The sequence below is a fragment of the Streptopelia decaocto genome (assembly GCF_964273445.1).
Source record: "Streptopelia decaocto genome assembly, contig: HAP1_SCAFFOLD_1098, whole genome shotgun sequence".
Taxonomy (NCBI): Eukaryota; Metazoa; Chordata; class Aves; order Columbiformes; family Columbidae; genus Streptopelia; species Streptopelia decaocto.
In genome coordinates this window covers 1-21,716 of record NW_028117010.1, presented here as the reverse complement: position 1 = coordinate 21,716, position 21,716 = coordinate 1, and the positions used below count along the sequence as shown (strand labels likewise).

Sequence of the window (21,716 nt, the reverse complement as noted above, 5' to 3'; positions counted from 1 at the left end):
GGTCCCCACACCCCCCCTCCCCCCCCCCGCACGGAATCGGAGGCGCTGGAGCAGATCAGCCGCGCCTGCGAGAGCCTGGCCCGCCCCTCCCCCACCCCCCCCAAAACGGGGGGGGCCCGACGGCACCGCAAACCCTCCCCCCGCCCCCCCCGGGGGGGGGGGAACCCCAAATCCCCTCCCCCCCCTCCCCCCCCCATCCCCCGCCGCAAAGAGCAACGAGCCCGCCAAGTTTTGGCCACTTTGGATCTGCAAAGCCCCGAAATGCGGGAAAAAGGCGGCGGGGGAGGGGGAGGGGGTGGGGGGGGGGGGCACCCCTTCCCCTCCCCCCGCCCCCACCTCCAGGTTGGAGGTGAAAGGGGGGGGGGCCCCCCCCAACGCGCCCCCCCTGGTGAGCTCGGCCGATCTGCTGAAGCTGCGGGCGCTGGGGGGGGAGGGGCCCCCCAAGGAGCTCAAGATCCGCTTGATCAAAGTGGAGAGCGGCGGCGCGGGGGGAGGGGCCGCAGGAGGAGGAGGCCCCACCCACCACCCCCCCATCCCCCCCAACCCCCCCCCCCGCGGCCGGGGGGGAGGGGAGGCGGCGGCCGAGGGGGGAGGGGAAGCGCGGGGACCCCCCCTGGCGCAGCTGACGATCCGGCACAGCGCGGCCGAGGTGGTGAGAGCCAGCAGGTGAGCGGGGGGGGGCGGGGAGGGGGGGCGGGGGGTCCCAATTGTCCCCCATGTCCCCTTGTCCCCATAGTGCCATGTCCCAGTGACCCCGAGTGATCCCCTGGGTCCTAAAGTCCCCCCAGTGACCTCAAGTGACCCTCAGGGTCCTAAAACCCCCCCCAGTGACCCCAGGGTCCTAAAGTCCACCAGTGACCCCAAGTGACCCCCTGGGTCCTAAAGTCCCCCCAGTGACCCCCACGGTCTTAAAGTCCACCAGTGACCCCAAGTAACCCCCTGGGTCCTAAAGTCCCCCCAGTGACCTCAAGTGACCCTCAGGGTCCTAAAGTCCCCCCAGTGACCCCCAGGGTCCTAAAGTCCACCAGTGACCCTGAGTGACCCCCAGGGTCCTAGAGCCCCCCCAGTGACCTTGAGTGAACCCCAGGGTCCTAAAGTCCCCCCAGTGACCCCCAGGGTCCTAAAGTCCACCAGTGACCCTGAGTGACCCCCAGGGTCCTAGAGCCCCCCCAGTGACCCAAGTCATGTCCCCCTGTCCCCATGTCCCCATATCCCCTCCATATCCCCATATTCTCCCATGTCCCAGTGACCTGGAGTGACCCCCAGGGTCCTAAAACCCCCCCAGTGACCCCCAGGGTCCTAAAGTCCCCCAGTGACCTGGAGTGACCCCCAGGGTCCTAAAGTCCACCAGTGACCCCGAGTGATCCCCAGGGTCCTAGAGCCCCCCCAGTGACCCTGAGTGACCCCCAGGTCCTAGTGACCCCAAGTCATGTTCCCCATGTCCCCATATTCTCCCATGTCCCAGTGACCCCGAGTGACCCCCAGGGTCCTAAAACCCCCCCAATGACCCCCAGGGTCCTAAAGCCCCCACCAGTGACCCCGAGTGACCCCCAGGGTCCTAAAACCCCCCAATGACCCCCAGGGTCCTAGAGCCCCCCCAGTGACCCAAGTCCTGTCCCCCTATCCCCCTGTCCCTATACCCCCATGTCCCAGTGACCCTGAGTGACCCCCAGGTCCTAGTGACCCCAAGTCATGTCCCCATGTCCCCATATTCTCCCATGTCCCAGTGACCCCGAGTGACCCCCAGGGTCCTCAAACCCCCCCAGGGTCCTAGAGCCCCCCCAGTGACCCTGAGTGACCCTCAGGGTCCCAGTGACCCCCAGGGTCTTAGGGCCCCCGAGTGCCCCCAAGTCATGTTCCCCTGTCCCCGTGTCCCCCCATGTCCCCCTGTGTCTCCATATCCCCATGTCCCCATGTCCCCATGTCCCCTTGTCCCCATATCCCCATGTCCCCTTGTCCCCTGTCCCCATGTCCCCATATCCCCTTGTCCCCCTGTCCCCTTGTCCCCCGTCCCCATGTCCCCATATCCCCCTGTCCCCATATCACCTTGTCCCCCTGTCCCCCTGTCCCCCTGTCCTGTCCCCATGTCCCCATGTCCCCATATCCCCATATCCCCGTTTCCATGTCCCCATATCCCCTTGTCCCCTTGTCCCCTGTCCCCTTGTCCCCCGTCCCCATATCCCCATATCCCCCTGTCCCCCTGTCCCCCTGTCCCCCTGTCCCCCTGTCCCCCCGTCCCCATGTCCCCATGTCCCCATGTCCCCCGTCCCCCTGTCCCCCTGTCCCCCTGTCCCCCTGTCCCCATGTCCCCCTGTCCCCCTGTCCCCCTGTCCCCCTGTCCCCCTGTCCCCCTGTCCCCATGTCCCCCTGTCCCCCTGTCCCCCTGTCCCCCTGTCCCCCCGTCCCCATGTCCCCATGTCCCCATGTCCCCCGTCCCCCTGTCCCCCTGTCCCCATATCCCCATGTCCCCCTGTCCCCCTGTCCCCCTGTCCCCCTGTCCCCCTGTCCCCCTGTCCCCATGTCCCCCTGTCCCCCTGTCCCCCTGTCCCCCTGTCCTGTCCCCATGTCCCCCTGTCCCCATATCTCCCCATGTCACCATACTCCCCCCTGTCCCCGTCCTGTCCCCCTGTCTGTCCCCTGATGTCCCACTGTCCGTGTGTCCCCAGGCAGGCGCGTCTCTCGGGTCCCCTCCGGGTCTCCTACCTGTCCCCGGCGCAGTCGGTGAAGCCACCAATGGGGTCCCAGGAGCCGCTGCCGCGCGAGAAGCTCAACCCGCCCACCCCCAGCATCTACGTGAGTCCCCATTGGCCGCCCGCCGCCCCCCCCGCCGCCCCATTGGCCCGCTGCCGGATCCCCCCGCGGCTGATTGGCCTGATGGCCGGGTTGTCCGCCTGCTGATTGGCCCGCGGGAGGGAGTTTGGGGCGTCCTTCCCCCTGATTGGTTGGCTATAAGATCCCTCTCTTCTGATTGGCTCATTGGTGGGATCCCCCTCCTGCTGATTGGTCCGCTGGTGGGGTTTTCCCCCTCTGATTGGTCCACTGGCTGGGGTTACAGAGCATCCTCTCTGCTGATTGGCTGTCAGGTGGAGGGGGGGATTCCCCAAGGCATCCAACTTCTGATTGGCTCCTGGGTGATCCCGGCTGCTGATTGGCCAGCAGGCCAGGGAATCCCCGTGTTGATTGGCTGGACCAGCCAGCATACCTCAGTCCTGATTGGCTGGCACGTTATTACATCCCAGTCCTGATAGGCTGGCGGGTGGGGATATCCTGCCCTCCCCGGCTCTCTCTGTGCTGATTGGCCCACAAGCCCAACCCCGCCTCTGATTGGCCAGGGGGCAGCACGGGGCGCGCTCTTCCGGTTTCGCCTCCGCCCCTTTTCCGGGTTCCCTCCCCGATAGGCGGGACGCAGCGCTCCCATTGGCCGGCGGGCGGAGCTGCCGCTCGGTGATTGGCGGGCGGGCGCGGTGCCGCGCTCTGATTGGCTGTTTCTTCCGCAGCTGGAAAGCAAGCGCGACGCCTTCTCGCCCGTCCTGCTGCAGTTCTGCACCGACCCCCGCAACCCCATCACGGTCATCCGGGGCCTCGCCGGCTCCCTGCGCCTCAGTGAGTGACCCCCCCCAAAAATAGGGACACCCCCACAAAGGGGAGACCCCCCCGCAACGGGGGATCCCCCCTGGGTCACGTGGGGCCCCCCCAAAAAATAGGGGAGCCCGCCAAAGAGGCCCCCCCCCCCCCCCAAATCAGCATCATCCAGGGCTTGGCCGGCTCCTTGAGTGCCCTCCCGCCAAAAACGGGGACACCCCCCAACAAATGGGGACACCCCCACAAAGGGGAGACCCCCCCACAATGGGGGATCCCCCCTGGGTCACATGGGACCCCCCCAGAAAATAGGGGAGCCCCCCAAAGAGGGCCCCCCCCCCCACCCAATCAGCAGTGACCCCCAGGGTCCTAAAGTCCCCCCAATGACCCCCAGGGTCCTAGAGCCCCCCCACTGACCCCCTGGGTCCTAAAGTCCACCAGTGACCCCAATGTCCCCATCACTGTCCTTGTCCCCATCCCTGTCCCCTTGGGGACCCCCCTGTCCCCTTGGGGACCCCCCTGGGGACCCCCCCACATTCTGACCCCCCAGTTCCCGCAGACCTGGGGCTTTTCAGCACCAAGATGCTGCTGGAGCCCAATGTCCCCATCCCTGTCCTTGTCCCCATCCCCATTCCTGTCCCCATGGGACCCGCCCTGTCCCCTTGGGGACCCCCCTGGGGACCCCCCCCCACTCTGACCCCCCCATTTCCCGCAGACCTGGGGCTGTTCAGCACCAAAATGCTGCTGGAGCCCAATGTCCCCATCCCCATCCTCGTCCCCATCCCCATTCCTGTCCCCATGGCAGCTGCTCTCTCTCTATGGGACCCCCCTGTCCCCTTGGGGACCCCCCTGGGGACCCCCCCGTCCCCTTGGGGACCCCCTTAGGGACCCCCCCCCATTCTGACCCCCCCGTTTCCCGCAGACCTGGGGCTGTTCAGCACCAAGACGCTGCTGGAGCCCAATGTCCCCATCGCTCTTCTGGTCCCCTTGGGAGCCTCTTTATCCCCTTGGGACCCCCCCGTCCCCTTGGGGACCCCCTGGGGACCCCCCCACATTCTGACCCCCCAGTTCCCGCAGACCTGGGGCTTTTCAGCACCAAGATGCTGCTGGAGCCCAATGTCCCCATCCCCATCCTTGTCCCCATCCCCATTCCTGTCCCCATGGGACCCCCCCTGTCCCCTTGAGGACCCCCCTGGGGACCCCCCCACATTGTGCCCCCCCCATTTCCCGCAGACCTGGGGCTTTTCAGCACCAAGACGCTGCTGGAGCCCAATGTCCCCATCCCTGTCCTTGTCCCCATCCCCATTCCTGTCCCCATGGCAGCTGCTCTCTCTCTATGGGACCCCCCCATCCCCTTGGGGACCCCCCTGGGGACCCCCCCATCCCCTTGGGGACCCCCTTAGGGACCCCCCCCCATTCTGACCCCCCATTTTGTGCAGACCTGGGGCTGTTCAGCACCAAGACACTGGTGGAGCCCAATGTCCCCATCACTCTTCTTGTCCCCTTGGGAGCCTCTTTATCCCTTGGGGACCCCCCCGTCCCCTTGGGGACCCCCTTAGGGACCCCCCCCCATTCTGACCCCCCTGTTCCCGCAGACCTGGGCCTGTTCAGCACCAAGACGCTGGTGCAGCCCAATGTCCCCATCCCCATCCCTGTCCCCATGGGACCCTCCCGTCCCCTTGGGGACCCCCTTAGGGACCCCCTGTCCCCTTGGGGACCCCCCCCCCATTCTGACCCCCCCATTTTGTGCAGACCTGGGGCTGTTCAGCACCAAGACGCTGCTGGAGCCCAGTGTCCCCATCCCTGTCCCCATGGGACCCCCCGTCCCCTTGGGGACCCCCTTAGGGACCCCCCCCATTCTGACCCCCCCGTTCCTGCAGACCTGGGGCTGTTCAGCACCAAGACGCTGCTGGAGCCCAATGTCCCCATCCCCATCCCTGTCCCCATGGGACCCCCCCGTCCCCTTGGGGACCCCCTTAGGGACCCCCCCCCCCATTCTGACCCCCCCGTTCCCGCAGACCTGGGGCTGTTCAGCACCAAGACGCTTGTGCAGCCCAATGTCCCCATCCCCGTCCTTGTCCCCATCCCCATCCCTGTCCCCATGGGACCCCCCCGTCCCCTTGGGGACCCCCTTAGGGACCCCCTGTCCCCTTGGGGACCCCCCCCCCATTCTGACCCCCCCATTTTGTGCAGACCTGGGGCTGTTCAGCACCAAGACGCTGCTGGAGCCCAGTGTCCCCATCCCCATCCCTGTCCCCATGGGACCCCCCCATCCCCTTGGGGCCCCCTTAGGGACCCCCCCCCATTCTGACCCCCCCGTTCCCGCAGACCTGGGGCTGTTCAGCACCAAGATGCTGCTGGAGCCCAATGTCCCCATCCCCATCCCTGTCCCCATGGGACCCCCCCGTCCCCTTGGGGACCCTCTTAGGGACCCCCCCCCATTCTGACCCCCCCGTTCCCGCAGACCTGGGGCTGTTCAGCACCAAGACGCTGGTGCAGGCCAGCGGCGAGCACGCGGTGGAGGTTCGCACGCAGGTGCAGCAGCCGTCCGACCAGAACTGGGACCTGTCGGGGACGCGCCAGGTCTGGCCCTGCGCCAGCAGCCGCTCGCACACCACCATCGCCAAGTACGCCCAGTACCAGGCCTCGTCCTTCCAGGAGGCGCTGCAGGTCAGCGGGGACACCTGGGGACACCTGGGGACTTGGGGACATGGGGACACATGGGGACACCTGGGGACATGGGGACACATGGGGACACATGGGGACATGGGGACACATGGGGACATGGGGACACATGGGGACATGGGGACATGGGGACAGCGCTGGCACCACCATCGCCAAGTACGCCCAGTACCAGGCGTCGTCCTTCCAGGAGGCGCTGCAGGTCAGCGGGGACACCTGGGGACACCTGGGGACTTGGGGACATGGGGACACCTGGGGACACGTGGGGAGGTGATGGGACATGGGGACGTGGCGGCAGCGCTGGCACCAGCATGGCCCAGTACACCCAGTACTGGGGCTCTTCCCCCAATGGGTGGTTACTGGGGGCGTGGGGGACACATGGGGACATGTGGGGACATGTAGGGACACATGGGGACACGTGGGGAGGTGACGGGACATGGGGACATGGTGGCAGCGCTGGCACCAGTATGTCCCAGTACACCCAGTACCAGGCGCCCTCCTTCCATTGATGGTCACTGGGGGGGACAGGGGACATGTAGGGATACCTAGGGCTATGTAGGGACATGTGGGGATGTAGGGACATGTGGGGACATGTGGGGACACGTGGGGACACTTGGGGACACATGGGGACATGTGGGGAGGTGATGGGTTATGAGGTCATGGTGACAGGGCTGGCACCAGTATGTCCCAGTACACCCAGTACCAGGTGTCCTCCTTCCATTGATGGTCACTGGGGACACGTGGGGACACATGGGGACATGTGGGGACACATGGAGAGTTGATGGGACACATGGGGGCATGTGGGGACACCTGGGGACATGTAGGGACACGTAGGGGCTTGATGGGACACATGGGGACATGTGGGGACACGTAGGGAGTTGATGGGACATGGGGACATGTAGGGACACGTGGGGGCACATGGGGAGGTGATGGGACATGGGGACATGTGAGGACAGATGGGGACATGGGGGGACACGGGGGGACATGGGGAGACATGGGGACATGGGGAGACATGGGGACATTGGGGGACATGGGGGCATTGGGGGACACGGGGGCATTGGGGACATGGGGGGACATGGGGAGACATGGGGACATGGGGACATTGGGGGACATGGGGGCATTGGGGGACATGGGGGCATTGGGGGACATGGGGACATGGGGGGACATGGGGACATGGGGACATTGGGGGACATGGGGGCATTGGGGACATGGGGGGACATGGGGACACGTGGGGACATGGGGGGACACGGGGGGACATGGGGACATTGGGGGACATGGGGACACATGGGGACATGGGGACATGGGGGGACACAGGGACATGTGGGGACATGTAGGGACACTTGGGGACATGTGGGGACACGGCGGCAGGTGACGGGACATGGGGACGTGGCGGCAGCACTGGCACCAGTATGGCCCAGTACACCCAGTACTGGGGCTCTTCCCACCATGGGGGGTCGGTGGGGGGGACAGGGGACATGTGGGGGGACAGGGGACACTTGGGGGACATGGGGACACTGGGGGGACGTGGGGACACGTGGGGACAGTGCGAGGAGGGGGTGAGACATGAATGTCCCTTCGTGTCTTGGGGAAGGTGTCTCGTGTCCCCATGTGTCCCCTCATGTCCCCTGTTGTCCCCGTTGTCCCCCCAGGAGGACAAGGACAGCGAGGACGAGGAGGGGGACGAGCCCGACAGCACCACCGACCCCCCCCCCAGCACCCCCGACCAGAAATGTCACCAGATCATCAAGTTCGGGACCAACATCGACCTGTCGGACGCCAAGAGGTGGGGGAGGGGCACCCGGGGTGGGGGAGGGGCACCCAGGGGTCACAGGGGGCACCCAAGGCGGGGGGGGGGCACCCAAAGGTGGGGGGTGGGCACCCAGGGGTCAGGAAGCACCCAAGGTGGGGGGGAGCAGGGGGGCACCCAAGGGTGGGGGGTGGGAGGGTCACCAAGGGGTCAGGGGGTCACCTGAGTTTGGGGGACGGGGGGACACCCTGGGGTCAGAGGCCCCTGAAGCCCCGCCCACTGCGGCCCCGCCCACTGCGGCCCCGCCCACTGAGCCTTTCCCGAGGCCCCACCCCCCCACCTTGCACCACCCCTGAGGCCACGCCCCCCACTGAGGCCACGCCCCCCCGGTCACGCCACGCCCCCCCCGAGCTCCCACCCCTCTGAGGCCCCGCCCACTGAGCCCTTCCTGAGGCCCCACTCCCCCCCATCTTGCACCACCTCTGAGGCCCCGCCCACTCTGAGGCCCCACCCCTCTGAGGCCCCACCCCACTGAGGCCCCGCCTCTCCGAGGCCCTGCCCTCTTGAACACCGCCCCTCTGAAGCCACGCCCCTGTGGCCCCGCCCTTCTGAGGCCCCTCCTCTCTGAGGCCCCGCCCCCTTAGGCCCCGCCCCCTGAGCCCTTCCTGAGCCCCCACTCCCCCCCGCACCACCCCTGAGGCCCTGCCTCTCCGAGGCCCCGCCCTCCCGAGGCCACGCCCCTCTAAGGCCACGCCCCCTTAGACCCCGCCTCTCCGGGGCCACGCCCACTGAGCCCTTCCCCAGCTCCCACACCCCCCCCCACCCCTCACCCCTGAGGTCCTGCCCCTGTGGCCCCGCCTATCCGAGGCCACGCCCCCTGAGGCCACGCCCCTCAAAGGCCCCGCCCCCTTAGACCCCACCTCTCCAGGGCCCCGCCCACCGAGCCCTTCCCCAGCTCCCACACCCCCCCCCGCCCCGCCCCTGAGGTCCTGCCCCTGTGGCCCCGCCCCCCGAAGCCACGCCCCCCCGAGGCTACGCCCCTCCAAGGCCCCGCCCCCTTAGACCCCGCCTCTCCGGGGCCCCGCCCACTGAGCCCTTCCCCAGCTCCCACCCCCCCACACACCACCCCTGAGGCCCCGCCTCTCCGAGGTCCCGCCCCCGAGGCCACGCCCCTCTAAGGCCTCGCCCCCTTAGACCCGCCTCTCCGAGGCCACGCCCCCTGAGCCCTTCCCCAGCTCCCCCCCAGCCCGCACCACCCCTGAGGTCCTGCCCCTGTGGCCCCGCCCCCATAGGCCCCGCCCCCTGAGGCCACGCCCCCTGAGGCCACGCCCCCCTGAGGCCCCGCCCCCCGTGTGCCGCAGGTGGAAGCCGCAGCTGCAGGAGCTGCTGAAGCTGCCGGCGTTCATGAGGGTGTCGTCCACCGGGAACATGCTGAGCCACGTGGGACACACCATCCTGGGCATGAACACGGTCCAGCTCTACATGAAGGTGCCGGGGAGCAGGACCCCCGGTGAGCGGGGACATTGGGGACATCGGGGGGACATGGGGACATCATGGGGACACAGCACAGGGGGACAGGGACACACCATCCTGGGCATGAACACGGTCCAGCTCTACATGAAGGTGCCGGGGAGCAGGACCCCCGGTGAGCGGGACATTGGGGACATGGGGGGGACATGGGGACATCATGGGGACACAGCACAGGGGGACAGGGACACACCATCCTGGGCATGAACACCCTGCAGCTCTACATGAAGGTGCCGGGGAGCAGGACCCCCGGTGAGCGGGACATTGGGGACATGGGGGACATTGGGGACATTGGGGACATCGGGGGGACACAGCACAGGGGGGACATGGGGGATATGAGGACATCAGGGGGACATGGGGATATGGGGACAGGGAGATGTGGGGGTATGGGGACAGGGGGATGATGGGACAGAGGGACATGGGGACAAGGGGTTATGAGGACAGGGGGACATGGGGACATTGGGGACAGTGGGGGCAATGGGGACATTGGGGACAATGGGGGCAATGGGGACAATGGGGACATTGGGGACATTGGGGACATTGGGGACAATGGGGTCAATGGGGACAATGGGGACATTGGGGACAATGGGGGCAATGGGGACAATGGGGGCAATGGGGACATTGGGGGCAATGGGGACAATGGGGGCAATGGGGACAATGGGGACATTGGGGACAATGGGGACATTGGGGGCAATGGGGACATTGGGGGCAATGGGGGCAATGGGGACAATGGGGACAATGGGGACATTGGGGGCAATGGGGACATTGGGGGCAATGGGGGCAATGGGGACAATGGGGGCAATGGGGACAATGGGGACATTGGGGGCAATGGGGACATTGGGGACAATGGGGGCAATGGGGACAATGGGGACATTGGGAGCAATGGGGGCATTGGGGACAATGGGGACATTGGGGACATTGGGGACCTTGGGGACATTGGGGACAATGGGGGCAATGGGGACAATGGGGGCAATGGGGACAATGGGGACATTGGGGGCAATGGGGACATGGGGGGCATGTCCCCCCCACGCTGTCCCCACCCCCTTGGCCATGTATGACGTGGGTGACACTGAGGGTGACACTGGGGGGGGGACGCCGCCGATTGTCCCCGTCCCGGGGGGGTGACGGTGCCCCGGGGTGACCCCGCGGTGACCCCGCGGTGACGGTGACGCCGTCCCCCCCCCAGGGCACCAGGAGAACAACAACTTCTGCTCGGTGAACATCAACATCGGCCCCGGGGACTGCGAGTGGTTCGCGGTGCACGAGCACTATTGGGAGACCATCTCCGCCTTCTGCGACAAGTGAGGGGGCCGGGGGCGGGGCCTGGGCCGGGGGCGGGGCCTGGGGTGGAGGGGGCGGGGCCTGGGGCCGAGGGGGCGGGGCCTGTGGTGAGGGTGGGGCCTGGGGCGGGGCCTGTGTCAGGGTTTGAGTTGGGGGAGTGATGCTGCGAGAGCAGGTTGGTGGCCAGAGGGGGTGTGGCCAATGCGAGGAGGCGTGGCCTGGGAGGAGGCGTGGCCTGGGAGGGGGCGTGGCCTGGGAGGGGGCGTGGCCTGGGAGGGGGTGTGGCCAGGGGCAGGGTTTGAGTTGGGGGAGTGATGCTGCGAGAGCAGGTTGGTGGCCAGAGGGGGTGTGGCCAATGCGAGGAGGCGTGGCTAAGGAGAGGGCACGGCCTGGGAGGGGGCGTGGCCTGGGAGGGGGTGTGGCCAGGGGCAGGGTTTGAGTTGGGGGAGTGATGCTGGGAGAGCAGGTTGGTGGCCAGAAGGGGTGTGGCCAATGGGGGCGTGGCTAAGGAGAGGGCGTGGCCTGGGAGGGGGCGTGGCCTGGAAGGGGGTGTGGCCTGTGATTAGGGCGGGGCCTGTGTCAGGGTTTGAGTTGGGGGGGTGATGCTGGAAGAGCAGATGGTGACTAGAGGGGGTGTGGCCAATGGGGGGTGTGGCTAAGGGGTGTGGGCGTTTCTTGGCGCGGTGGGCGTGGCCAGAGCGCTCAAGGCAACCTGTGCATTGGGCGGATCGTGGGGGGCTTTGGGTGGGCGTGAGGGGGCTGGGTGTGGGCGGGCGTGGGCGGGGCGTGGGCGGGGCGTGCCCTGACCCCGCCCCTCCCTTAGGCAGGGCGTGGACTACCTGACGGGCTCGTGGTGGCCGGTGCTGGAGGACCTGTACCGCTCGCACATCCCCGTGTACCGGTTCGTGCAGCGCCCGGGGGACCTGGTGTGGATCAACGCGGGCACCGTGCACTGGGTGCAGGCCACCGGCTGGTGCAACAACATCGCCTGGAACGTGGGGCCGCTCACGGGTGGGTGTGGGGGCATGGGGACATTGGGGGGGACATGGGGACAGCAGGGGGCATGGGGACAGTGGGGGGGATGGGGACATGGGGACAGTGAGGGGCATGGGGACATGGGGACAGTGGGGGGGATGGGGACATGGGGACAGTGAGGGGCATGGGGACATGGGGACCGTGGGGGGGGATGGGGACATGGGGACAGTGAGGGGCATGGGGACATGGGGACAGTGGGGGGGATGGGGACATGGGGACAGTGAGGGGCATGGGGACATGGGGACAGTGGGGGGGATGGGGACATGGGGACAGTGAGGGGCATGGGGACATAGGGACCGTGGGGGGGGATGGGGACATGGGGACAGCGGGGGGCATGGGGACATTGGGGGAGACATAGGGACACGGGGACATGGGGACAGCAGGGGACATGGGGACAGTGGGGGACATGGGGACAGCAGGGGGCATGGGGACATTGGGGGAGACATGGGGACAGTGGGGGGTGGGGACATGGGGACATTGGGGGAGACATGGGGACAGTGGGGGGATGGGGACATGGGGACATTGGGGGGGATGGGGACATGGCGGGGGACGTGGGGACAGTGGGGGGAGGGTGGGGACAGTGGGGGGGACATGGGGACAGTGAGGGGCATGGGGACAGCAGGGGACATGGGGACTTTGGGGGGGGGAACAGGGGGGACATGGGGACAGGAGGATGTGGGGACATTGGGGGGGACACAGGGACATGGGGACAGTGAGGGGGATGGGGACATGGGGACAGCAGGGGATATGGGGACAGCAGCGGGGACATGGGGACATGGGGACAGTGGGGGGGAGGATGGGGACATGGGGGCTTCACAGGGGGTGGGGGGATATGGGGATACAGGGGGACATGGGGACATCGGGGGGACATGGGGATATGGGGATGGGGTATATGGGGACAGGGACATATGGGGATATGGGGATGGGGTATATGGGGACAGGGATATATGGGGATATGGGGACAGGGGGATATGGGGACAGGGGGATATGGGGACATGGGGACATGGGGACATGGAGCAGGTGGCCGGTTGGTTCAACACTCTGCCCTGGCCCATCAGGCCACTCTCTATTGGGACACGGGGACATTGGGGGATACAGAGGGGACATGGGGGGACACGGGGGACACGGGGGGGCCCCCTTGTCCTCTGACATCCCCTGACGTCCCCGTTGTCCCCGTTGTCCCCGTGTCCCCATAGCGTACCAGTACCAGCTGGCCCTGGAGCGCTACGAGTGGAACGAGGTGAAGAACGTCAAGTCCATCGTGCCCATGATCCACGTGTCCTGGAACGTGGCGCGGACCGTGAAGATCAGCGACCCCGACCTCTACGGCATGATCAAGTGAGGGAGGGGACATGGGACATGGGGACAAGGGGGACATGGGGACATGGGGGACAAGGGGGACATTGGGGAGACTGGGGACATTGGGGGCACGGGGGACATTGGGGACATGGGGAACATTGGGGACATTGGGGATATTGGGGACATGGGGGACACGGGGGATACTGGGGACATTGGGGACATGTGGGACATTGGGGACTTTGGGGATATTGGGGACATGGGGGACATTGGGGACATGGGGGACATTGGGGACATTGGGGATATTGGGGACATGGGGGACACGGGGGACATGGGGAACATTGGGGATATTGGGGACACGGGGGACATTGGGGACACGGGGGACATGGGGGACATGGGGGACATTGGGGACATGGGGGACATGGGGGACATTGGGGAGATGGGGACATTGGGGACATGGGGATATTGGGGACATGGGGGACATTGGGGATATTGGGGACATGGGGGACACGGGGGACATGGGGAACATTGGGGACATTGGGGACATGGGGACATTGGGGACACGGGGGACATGGGGAACATTGGGGACATTGGGGACACGGGGGACATTGGGGACATGGGGACATTGGGGACACGGGGGACATTGGGGACATGGGGGACACGGGGGACATTGGGGAGATGGGGGACATTGGGGACATTGGGGACATTGGGGACACGGGGGACATTGGGGACACGGGGGACATGGGGGACATGGGGGACACGGGGGTCATTGGGGAGATGGGGGACATGGGGAACATTGGGGACATTGGGGACACGGGGGACATTGGGGAGATGGGGGACATTGGGGACATTGGGGACACGGGGGACAAGGGGGATATTGGGGGATATTGGGGACACGGACACTGGGGATATGGGGACACGGGGGACATGGGGGACACTGGGGACACAGGGGACAGGGACAGGAGCGCAGTGGGGACAGAGACACAGTGGGGACAGGGATGGGACAACGATGGGGACACGGACATGATGGGGATATGGACATAGTGGGGACAGCGACTTGAGGGGGACAAGAACATGATGGGAACAGGGACATGGTGGGGACAGGGATGGGACCTCAATGGGGACAGGGACACAGTGGGGACAAGGATGGGCCACGGTGGGGACAGGGCCACGTCGGTGCCACGTTGGTGCCATCGCGGTGCCATCGCGGTGCCACGTTGGTGCCACGTCGGTGCCACATCGGTGCCATCGCGGCGCCCGCGCCGTCCCGCGCAGGTACTGCCTCCTGCAGTCCATCAAGCACCTGCAGGTGCAGCGCGAGAGCCTGGTCCGCGCCGGCAAGAAGATCGCCTACCAGGGACGCGTGAAGGACGAGCCCGCCTACTACTGCAACGAGTGCGACGTGAGTGTGCAACGGGGCCGGGGCTTGCCCAAGGTCTTGGCCATGGTCTCATTATTATCTTGGTGTCACCTTGGCCATGGTCTTGGTGTGGTCTTGTCATGGTCTTGGTCATGGTCTTGGCCATGGTCTCATTATTATCTTGGTGTCACCTTGGCCATAGTCCTGGTCATGGTCTTGGCCATGGTCTTGGCCATGGTCTCATTATTATCTTGGTGTCACCTTGGCATGGTATTGGCCGTGGTCTTGGTGTCACCTTGGCAAGGTCTTGGCCATGGTCTTGGTCATGGTCTTGGTCATGGTCTTGGCCATGGTCTTGGCCATAGTCTTGGCCATGGTCTCATTATTATCTTGGTGTCACCTTGGCCATAGTCCTGGTCATGGTCTTGGCCATGGCATTGCCCATGGTCTTGGTCATGGTCTTGGCCATGGTCTCATTATTATCTTGGTGTCACCTTGGCCATAGTCCTGGTCATGGTCTTGGCCATGGCATTGCCCATGGTCTTGGTCATGGTCTTGGCCATGGTCTCATTATTATCTTGGTGTCACCTTGGCATGGTATTGGCCGTGGTCTTGGTGTCACCTTGGCAAGGTCTTGGTCATGGTCTTGGCCATGGTCTTGGCCATAGTCTTGGCCATGGTCTCATTATTATCTTGGTGTCACCTTGGCCATAGTCCTGGTCATGGTCTTGGTCATGGTCTTGGTCATCATCTTGACCATGGTCTTGGTCATGGTCTTGGCCATGGTCTTGGTCAAGGTATTGGCCATGGTATTGGCCATGGTCTTGGTCATCATCTTGGCCATGGTCTTGGCCATGGTCTTGGTCATGGTTTCAGCCATGGTCTTGGCCATGGTCTTGGTCATCATCTTGGCCATGGTCTTGGTCATGGTATTGGCCATGGTCTCATTATTATCTTGGTGTCACCTTGGCATGGTCTTAGTCATGGTCTTGGTCATCATCTTGGTCATACTCTTGGCCATGGTATTGGTCATGGTCTTGGCCATGGTCTTGGCCATAGTATTGGCCATGTTCTTGGTCATGGTCTTGGTCATGGTCTCATTATTATCTTGGTGTCACCTTGGCCAGGGTCTTGGCCATGGTCTTGGTGTGGTCTTGTCATGGTCTCAGCCATGGTCTTGGCCATGGTCTTGGTCATGGTCTTGGTCATCATCTTGGCCATGGTCTTGGTCATGGTCTTGGCCGTGGTCTTGGCCATGGTCTTGGTCATGGTCTTGGTCATCATCTTGGCCATGGTATTGGCCATGGTCTTGGCCATGGTCTTGGTGTTACCTTGGCATCATCTTGGCCATGGTCTTGGCCATGGTTTCATTATTATCTTGGTGTCACCTTGGCCATGGTCTTGGTCATGGTCTTGGTGTGGTCTTGTCATGGTCTTGGCCATGGTATTGGCCATGGTCTTGGCCATGGTCTTGGCCATAGTATTGGCCATGTTCTTGGTCATGGTATTGGCCATGGTCTCATTATTATCTTGGTGTCACCTTGGCATGGTCTTAGTCATGGTCTTGGTCATCATCTTGGTCATACTCTTGGCATGGCATTGCCCATGGTCTTGGCCATGGTCTTGGTCATGGTCTCATTATTATCTTGGTGTTATCTTGGCATGGTCTTGGCCATGGTCTTGGTGTCACCTTGGCATGGCCTTGGCCATGGTCTTGGTATGATCTTGGCCATGATCTCATTATTATCTTGGCATGATCTCAGCCATGGTCTCGGCCATGGTGTTTGCCATATCTTGGTATGATCTTGGCCATGGTCTTGGTGTTATCTTGATATGATCTTGGCCATGGCCTCAGTGTTACCTTGGTATGATCTTGGCATGATCTTGGCCATGGTCTGGTTGTGTCACCTGCCATTTGTCACCATGTGTCCCCCAGGTGGAGGTGTCACTGTCCGCACAGTGTCCCCATGTGTCCCCCATTGTCCCCACTGCAGGTGGAGGTGTCACTGTCCCCATTGTCCCCATTGTCCCCATTGTCCCCATTGTCCCCATTGCCCCCATTGCCCCCATTGTCCCCATTGTCCCCATTGCCTCCAATGCCCCCATTGCCCCCAATGCCCCCATTGCCCCCAATGCCCCCAATGCCCCCATTGCCCCCCTTGTCCCCATTGTCCCCATTGCCCCCAATGTCCCCGTTGTCCCCGTTCAGGTGGAGGTGTTCAACATCCTGTTTGTGACGAGCGAGACGGGCGGGCGCAACACGTACCTGGTGCACTGCGAGGGCTGCGCGCGGCGCCGCAGCGGCCACCTGCACGGCGTGGTGGTGCTGGAGCAGTACCGCACCGAGGAGCTCATGCAGATCTACGACGGCTTCACACTGGTGGGGCACGGGGGCGATGGGGGCGATGGGGGCAATGGGGGCATTGGGGACAATGGGGACATTGAGGGCATTGGGGGTGATGGGGACATTGAGGGCATTGGGGGCATTGGGGACAATGGGGGCATTGGGGGCGATGGGGGCAATGGGGGCAATGGGGACATTGGGGACATTGGGGACAATGGGGACAATGGGGGCGATGGGGACATTGGGGACAATGGGGACATTGGGGGCAATGGGGACAATGGGGTCATTGGGGGTGTTGGGGACAATGGGGACAATGGGGACGTTGGGGACAATGGGGGCAATGGGGACAATGGGGGCAATGGGGACAGTGGGGACAATGGGGACATTGGGGACAATGGGGACAATGGGGACAATGGGGACATTGGGGACAATGGGGGCAATGGGGACATTGGGGACAATGGGGGCAATGGGGACATTGGGGACAATGGGGACATTGGGGACAATGGGGGCATTGGGGGCATTGGGGACATTGGGGACATTGGGGGCGTTGGGGGCAATGGGGGCAATGGGGGCAATGGGGACATTGGGGACAATGGGGACATTGGGGACAATGGGGGCAATGGGGGCATTGGGGACATTGGGGGCATTGGGGGCAATGGGGACATTGGGGACATTGGGGACATTGGGGACAATGGGGACATTGGGGGCATTGGGGACAATGGGGACAATGGGGACACCCTGACACCCCCTCCCCCCCCATTGTTGCAGGTGACGTCACCCAGTGCCAGATGAGCCCAACCCCCCCCCTCCCGGGGACACGTGGGGACAACGTGGGGGGGGGGGGGGGGGCAACACAGACCCCCCCCCCCAGCCCCCCCCCCATGAACACTTATTATTTATTCACCAAGAAATCACCCCAAAAATCGCCTCCCCCCCAAAAAAGTGGCGCTGGGGGGGGGAACCCGGACGGACAGACGGACGCCAAGGCGGGGGGGGGTGTTGGGTTGACCCCCCCGCCTCATTTTTATATTGAAAAGATGTTGATTTATAGGAAATTTCAGAGCCCCCCCCCCGCCATGGTGGGGGATGGGGGGGGCTCCATTCTGCCCACCCCCCCCCGCCCAAAATTTGGGGGTCCCTGGTGTAACTTGGGGTGGGGGGGGGGTCCCCATTATCAAGATTCAACCAAAAACTCCCCCCCCCCTCCCATAACCAGCTGCCCCCCCCCAATATGGGTCGGGGGGGGGGGGGAGGGGCTTTTTGGGGGTGCTCCCTCGCCCCTCCCCCACTTGCGGGGGGGGGTTCAGGTCTATGGGGGGAGGGGCTCCCCCCAACCCATGGTGCAAAGGGGGGGAGGGGCTTGTGCTACCCCCACCCCCCCCAAAAAAAAGGGGGGGGGGAGGGGCTTGTGCTCCCCCCCCTCCCCCCCCGGAGCCTCTTTTGTTGGTTTTTTTTTGTAAATGATCTTTTTTTGCTTCTTTTTTAATTTATACACAGTGGGGGGAGGGGCGGGGGGGGGCGCTTTATTTATTGGGGCGGGGGGTTGGGCAGGGGGTGAGGGGTCAATGACCCCATGTGACCTCTGACCTTGGCGGGGGGGGGGGAAATCCCGGCCCCTCCCCCCATTTTGGTGCTGGGCCCTTTGGCCACCATGGCCCCTCCCCCACCCCCCCAATACCCCCCTCCCCCCACTCCCTCCCCTCCCCCTCCGGGTGTTTTATGGGGGTGGGGGAGGGGCTGGGGGTGCCCCTCCCCCCCTCCCCCCTTCGCCCCCCCCCGCAGAAGCTATTTTGTACCTGAGATTAAATTAATTAATGGCAAAGCCTGGACAGCTGCTAATTGCGGGGGGGGAGGGGTGGAAATTGGGGTTCAGGGGTGGGGGAGGGGCGGGAATTGGGGGTTCGGGGGTGGGGGAGGGGTTGAAATGGGGGTACGCGGGGTGGGGGAGGGGCGGGAATTGGGGGTTCAGGGTGGGGGAGGGGTGGGAACTGGGGGTTCGGGGTGGGGGAGGGGTTGAATTGGGGGTCCCTGTCACATTGGGGGGACACACGGACACAGACGCGGGGACGCGGGACCTCGGTGGCTTTAATGGTCCATCCGGGGGGTCCCTGGGGGTTTTTTGGGGGGCTCTGTCCGGTCTTGGGGGGTCCATGGGGGTCCCACACGGTGCTGGGGGGGTCCCCACGATGTTGGGGTTCCATCCGGAGGTCCCGCAGGTGTGGGGGGTCCCCCATGGTGCTGGGGGGTCCTCAGGATGTTGGGGGGTCCATGGGGGTCCCCCATGGTGCTGGGGGGTCCTCAGGATGTTGGGGGGTCCATGGGGGTCCCCCATGGTGCTGGGGGGTCCTCAGGACGTTGGGGTTCCATCCAGGGGTCCCTCACGCTGCTGGGGGGTCCATGGTGGTGTCGGGGGGGTCACCCCAATGTTGGGGTCCCCTCAGGGTGCAGCACAGTCCATGGTGGGGGGTCCATGGGGGTGTCGGGTCCATCCAGGGGGTCCGTGGGGGGGTCCATGGGGGTGTCGGGTCGATCGGGGGGGTCCATGGGGGGGTCCATTGGGGTGTCGGGTCCATCCAGGGGGTCCGTGGGGGGGTCCATGGGGGTGTCGGGTCGATCCGGGGGCTCCATGGGGGTGTCGCATCCATCGGGGGGTCCATGGGGGGGCCCGTGGGGGTGTCGGCTCCATCCGGGGGGTCCATGGGGGTGTTGGATCCATCCGGGGGGGGTCCATGGGGGGTCCATGGGGGTGTCAGGTCCATCGGGGGGGCCATAGTGGGGGCTCCATGGGGGTGTTGGGTCCATGGGGGGTCCATGGTGGAGTCAGATCCATCCGGGGGGGTCCGTGGGGGCTCCGTGGGGTGCTGCGGGGGGGGTCAGGAGTAGGGGGGCCCCCCCGCGCCGTCCCGCTCCACCTCGATGGACACGATGTGGTGCCCGGGGACCATGGCCAGGCCCAGCACCCGCGGCTCGCCGCCCGGGAACGCGTCTGGGGGGGGACACGGGGTCAGGGACCCCCCATGGGGACCCCCAGGGGGGGACACGGGGTCAGGGACCCCCCCATGGGGACATGGGGACCCCCAGGGGGGGACACGGGGTCAGGGACCCCCCCATGGGGACATGGGGACCCCCGGGGGGACATGGGGTAAGGGACCCCCCCATGGGGACATGGGGACCCCCGGGGGGGACACGGGGTCAGGGACCCCCCCATGGGGACATGGGGACCCCCGGGGGGGACATGGGGTCAGGGACCCCCCCATGGGGACCCCCAGGGGGGACACGGGGTCAGGGAGCCCCCAGGGGGACATGGGGACCCCCCCATGGAGACACAGGGACCCCTGCGGGGGGGGACATGGGGTCAGGGATCCCCCCATGGGGACACGGGGACCCCCGGGGTGGGGGGACATGGGGTCAGGGACCCCCCCAAAAGGGGACATGGGGACCCCCCCATGGGGACACAGGGACCCCGCGGGGGGGCACAGGGTCAGGGACCCCCCCATGGGGACACGGGGACCCCCAGGGGGGGACACGGGGTCAGGGACCCCCCAGGGGGACATGGGGACCCCCGGGGGGGGCACAGGGTCAGGGACCCCCCCCAAAAGGGGACATGGGACCCCCAGTATCTCCTGTGCTGACCCCAGAACACCATTGACCACAATGGTCATACCCCGCTCATTCCCCCAAACGACCCCCCAGTATCCCATTGCCCCCAATATCTCATCCCCCCCCAACCCCTCACCCCATATGACCCCCCCGACCCCCATAACCCCCCCATGACCCCCCATGACCCCCCATGCTGACCCCAGAACACCATTGACCACAATAGTCCATACACTGACTATTTCCCCCAAACGACCCCCCAATATCTCATCTCCCCCAATATCTCATTGCCCCCCAACATCTCACCCCCTATGGCCCCCCCATATGACCCCCCCTGCCCCCCCATGACCCCCTCGACCCCCCCATGACCCCCCTGACCCCCCATGCTGACCCCAGAACACCATTGACCACAATGGTCATACCCCGCTCATTCCCCCAAACGACCCCCCAATATCCCATCGCCCCCCAACATCTCACCCCCCATAACCCCCCCATATGACCCCCCCGCGCCCCCCCATGAGCCCCCTGACCCCCCGACTCCCCATGACCCCCATGACCTCCTGTACTGCCCCCAGGATACCATTGACCACAATGGCAGATCATTCCCCCAAACGACCCCCCAACACCCCATCGCCCCCCAACATCTCACCCCGTAACCCCCCCATATGACCCCCCCGCGCCCCCCCCGCCCCCCCCGTACCCGCGGCCTTGAGGAACTCCTGCGCGGAGCCCAGGATGACGTTGGCGGCGCGGTCGGTGCACAGGAAGGCGCCCACCAGCGTCCGCCCGTCCGACATGCGGATGCGCAGGCTGCGGTTCAGCAGAGACTCCAGGCGCCGGCGGCCCCCCCCGGGCTCCTGGGGACACGGGGGGGCACCCATGGGTGTCACAGGGTGGGGGGGGCACCTGGGGGGGTCACGGGGGGGGGCACCTGTGGGTGTTACAGGGTGGGGGGGGCACCCGGGGGGGTCACAGGGTGGGGGGCACCTGTGGGTGTTACGGGGGGGGGGGGGGGACCCGGGGGGGTCACAGGGGAAGGGGCACCCGGGGGTGTCACGGGGGGCGGGGGGGGCACCTGTGGGTGTCACAGGGTGGGGGGGGCACCCATGGGTGTCACGGGGGGGGTTATGGGGGGAGGGGTCACGGGGGGGGGGCACCCATGGGTGTCACGGGTGGGGGGGGCACCCGGGGGTGTCACGGGGTGGGGGGGCACCCGGGGGTGTCGGGGGCACCTGGGGGTGTTACAGGGTGGGGGGGGCACCCGGGGG

General features: G+C 65.6%; 2 protein-coding genes across 2 annotated transcripts; one reads left to right on the top strand and one right to left on the bottom strand.

Moving 5' to 3' along the window:
• Positions 1-31: 31 nt before the first annotated feature.
• On the top strand, positions 32-17,763 carry LOC309451976 (lysine-specific demethylase 6B-like; the record flags this gene model as incomplete). Its single annotated transcript, XM_082076662.1, has 12 exons — positions 32-666; positions 2,667-2,793; positions 3,498-3,603; positions 6,044-6,249; positions 7,911-8,044; positions 9,370-9,518; positions 10,722-10,836; positions 11,640-11,827; positions 13,048-13,189; positions 14,423-14,549; positions 16,717-16,887; positions 17,620-17,763. Coding segments are annotated over 12 exons (2,124 nt in total), but the record flags the coding sequence as incomplete, so codon positions are not given.
• Positions 17,764-18,918: 1,155 nt separating this feature from the next.
• LOC309451979 (N-alpha-acetyltransferase 38, NatC auxiliary subunit-like) lies at positions 18,919-21,335 on the bottom strand. Its single transcript, XM_082076665.1, has 2 exons — positions 21,149-21,335; positions 18,919-19,837 (listed from the first exon to the last, which is right to left on the bottom strand). The coding sequence occupies exons 1-2, from the start codon at positions 21,327-21,329 to the stop codon at positions 19,725-19,727; spliced, it is 294 nt and encodes a 97-aa protein (XP_081932791.1). The 5' UTR covers positions 21,330-21,335; the 3' UTR covers positions 18,919-19,724.
• Between the last annotated feature and the right edge of the window lie 381 nt (positions 21,336-21,716).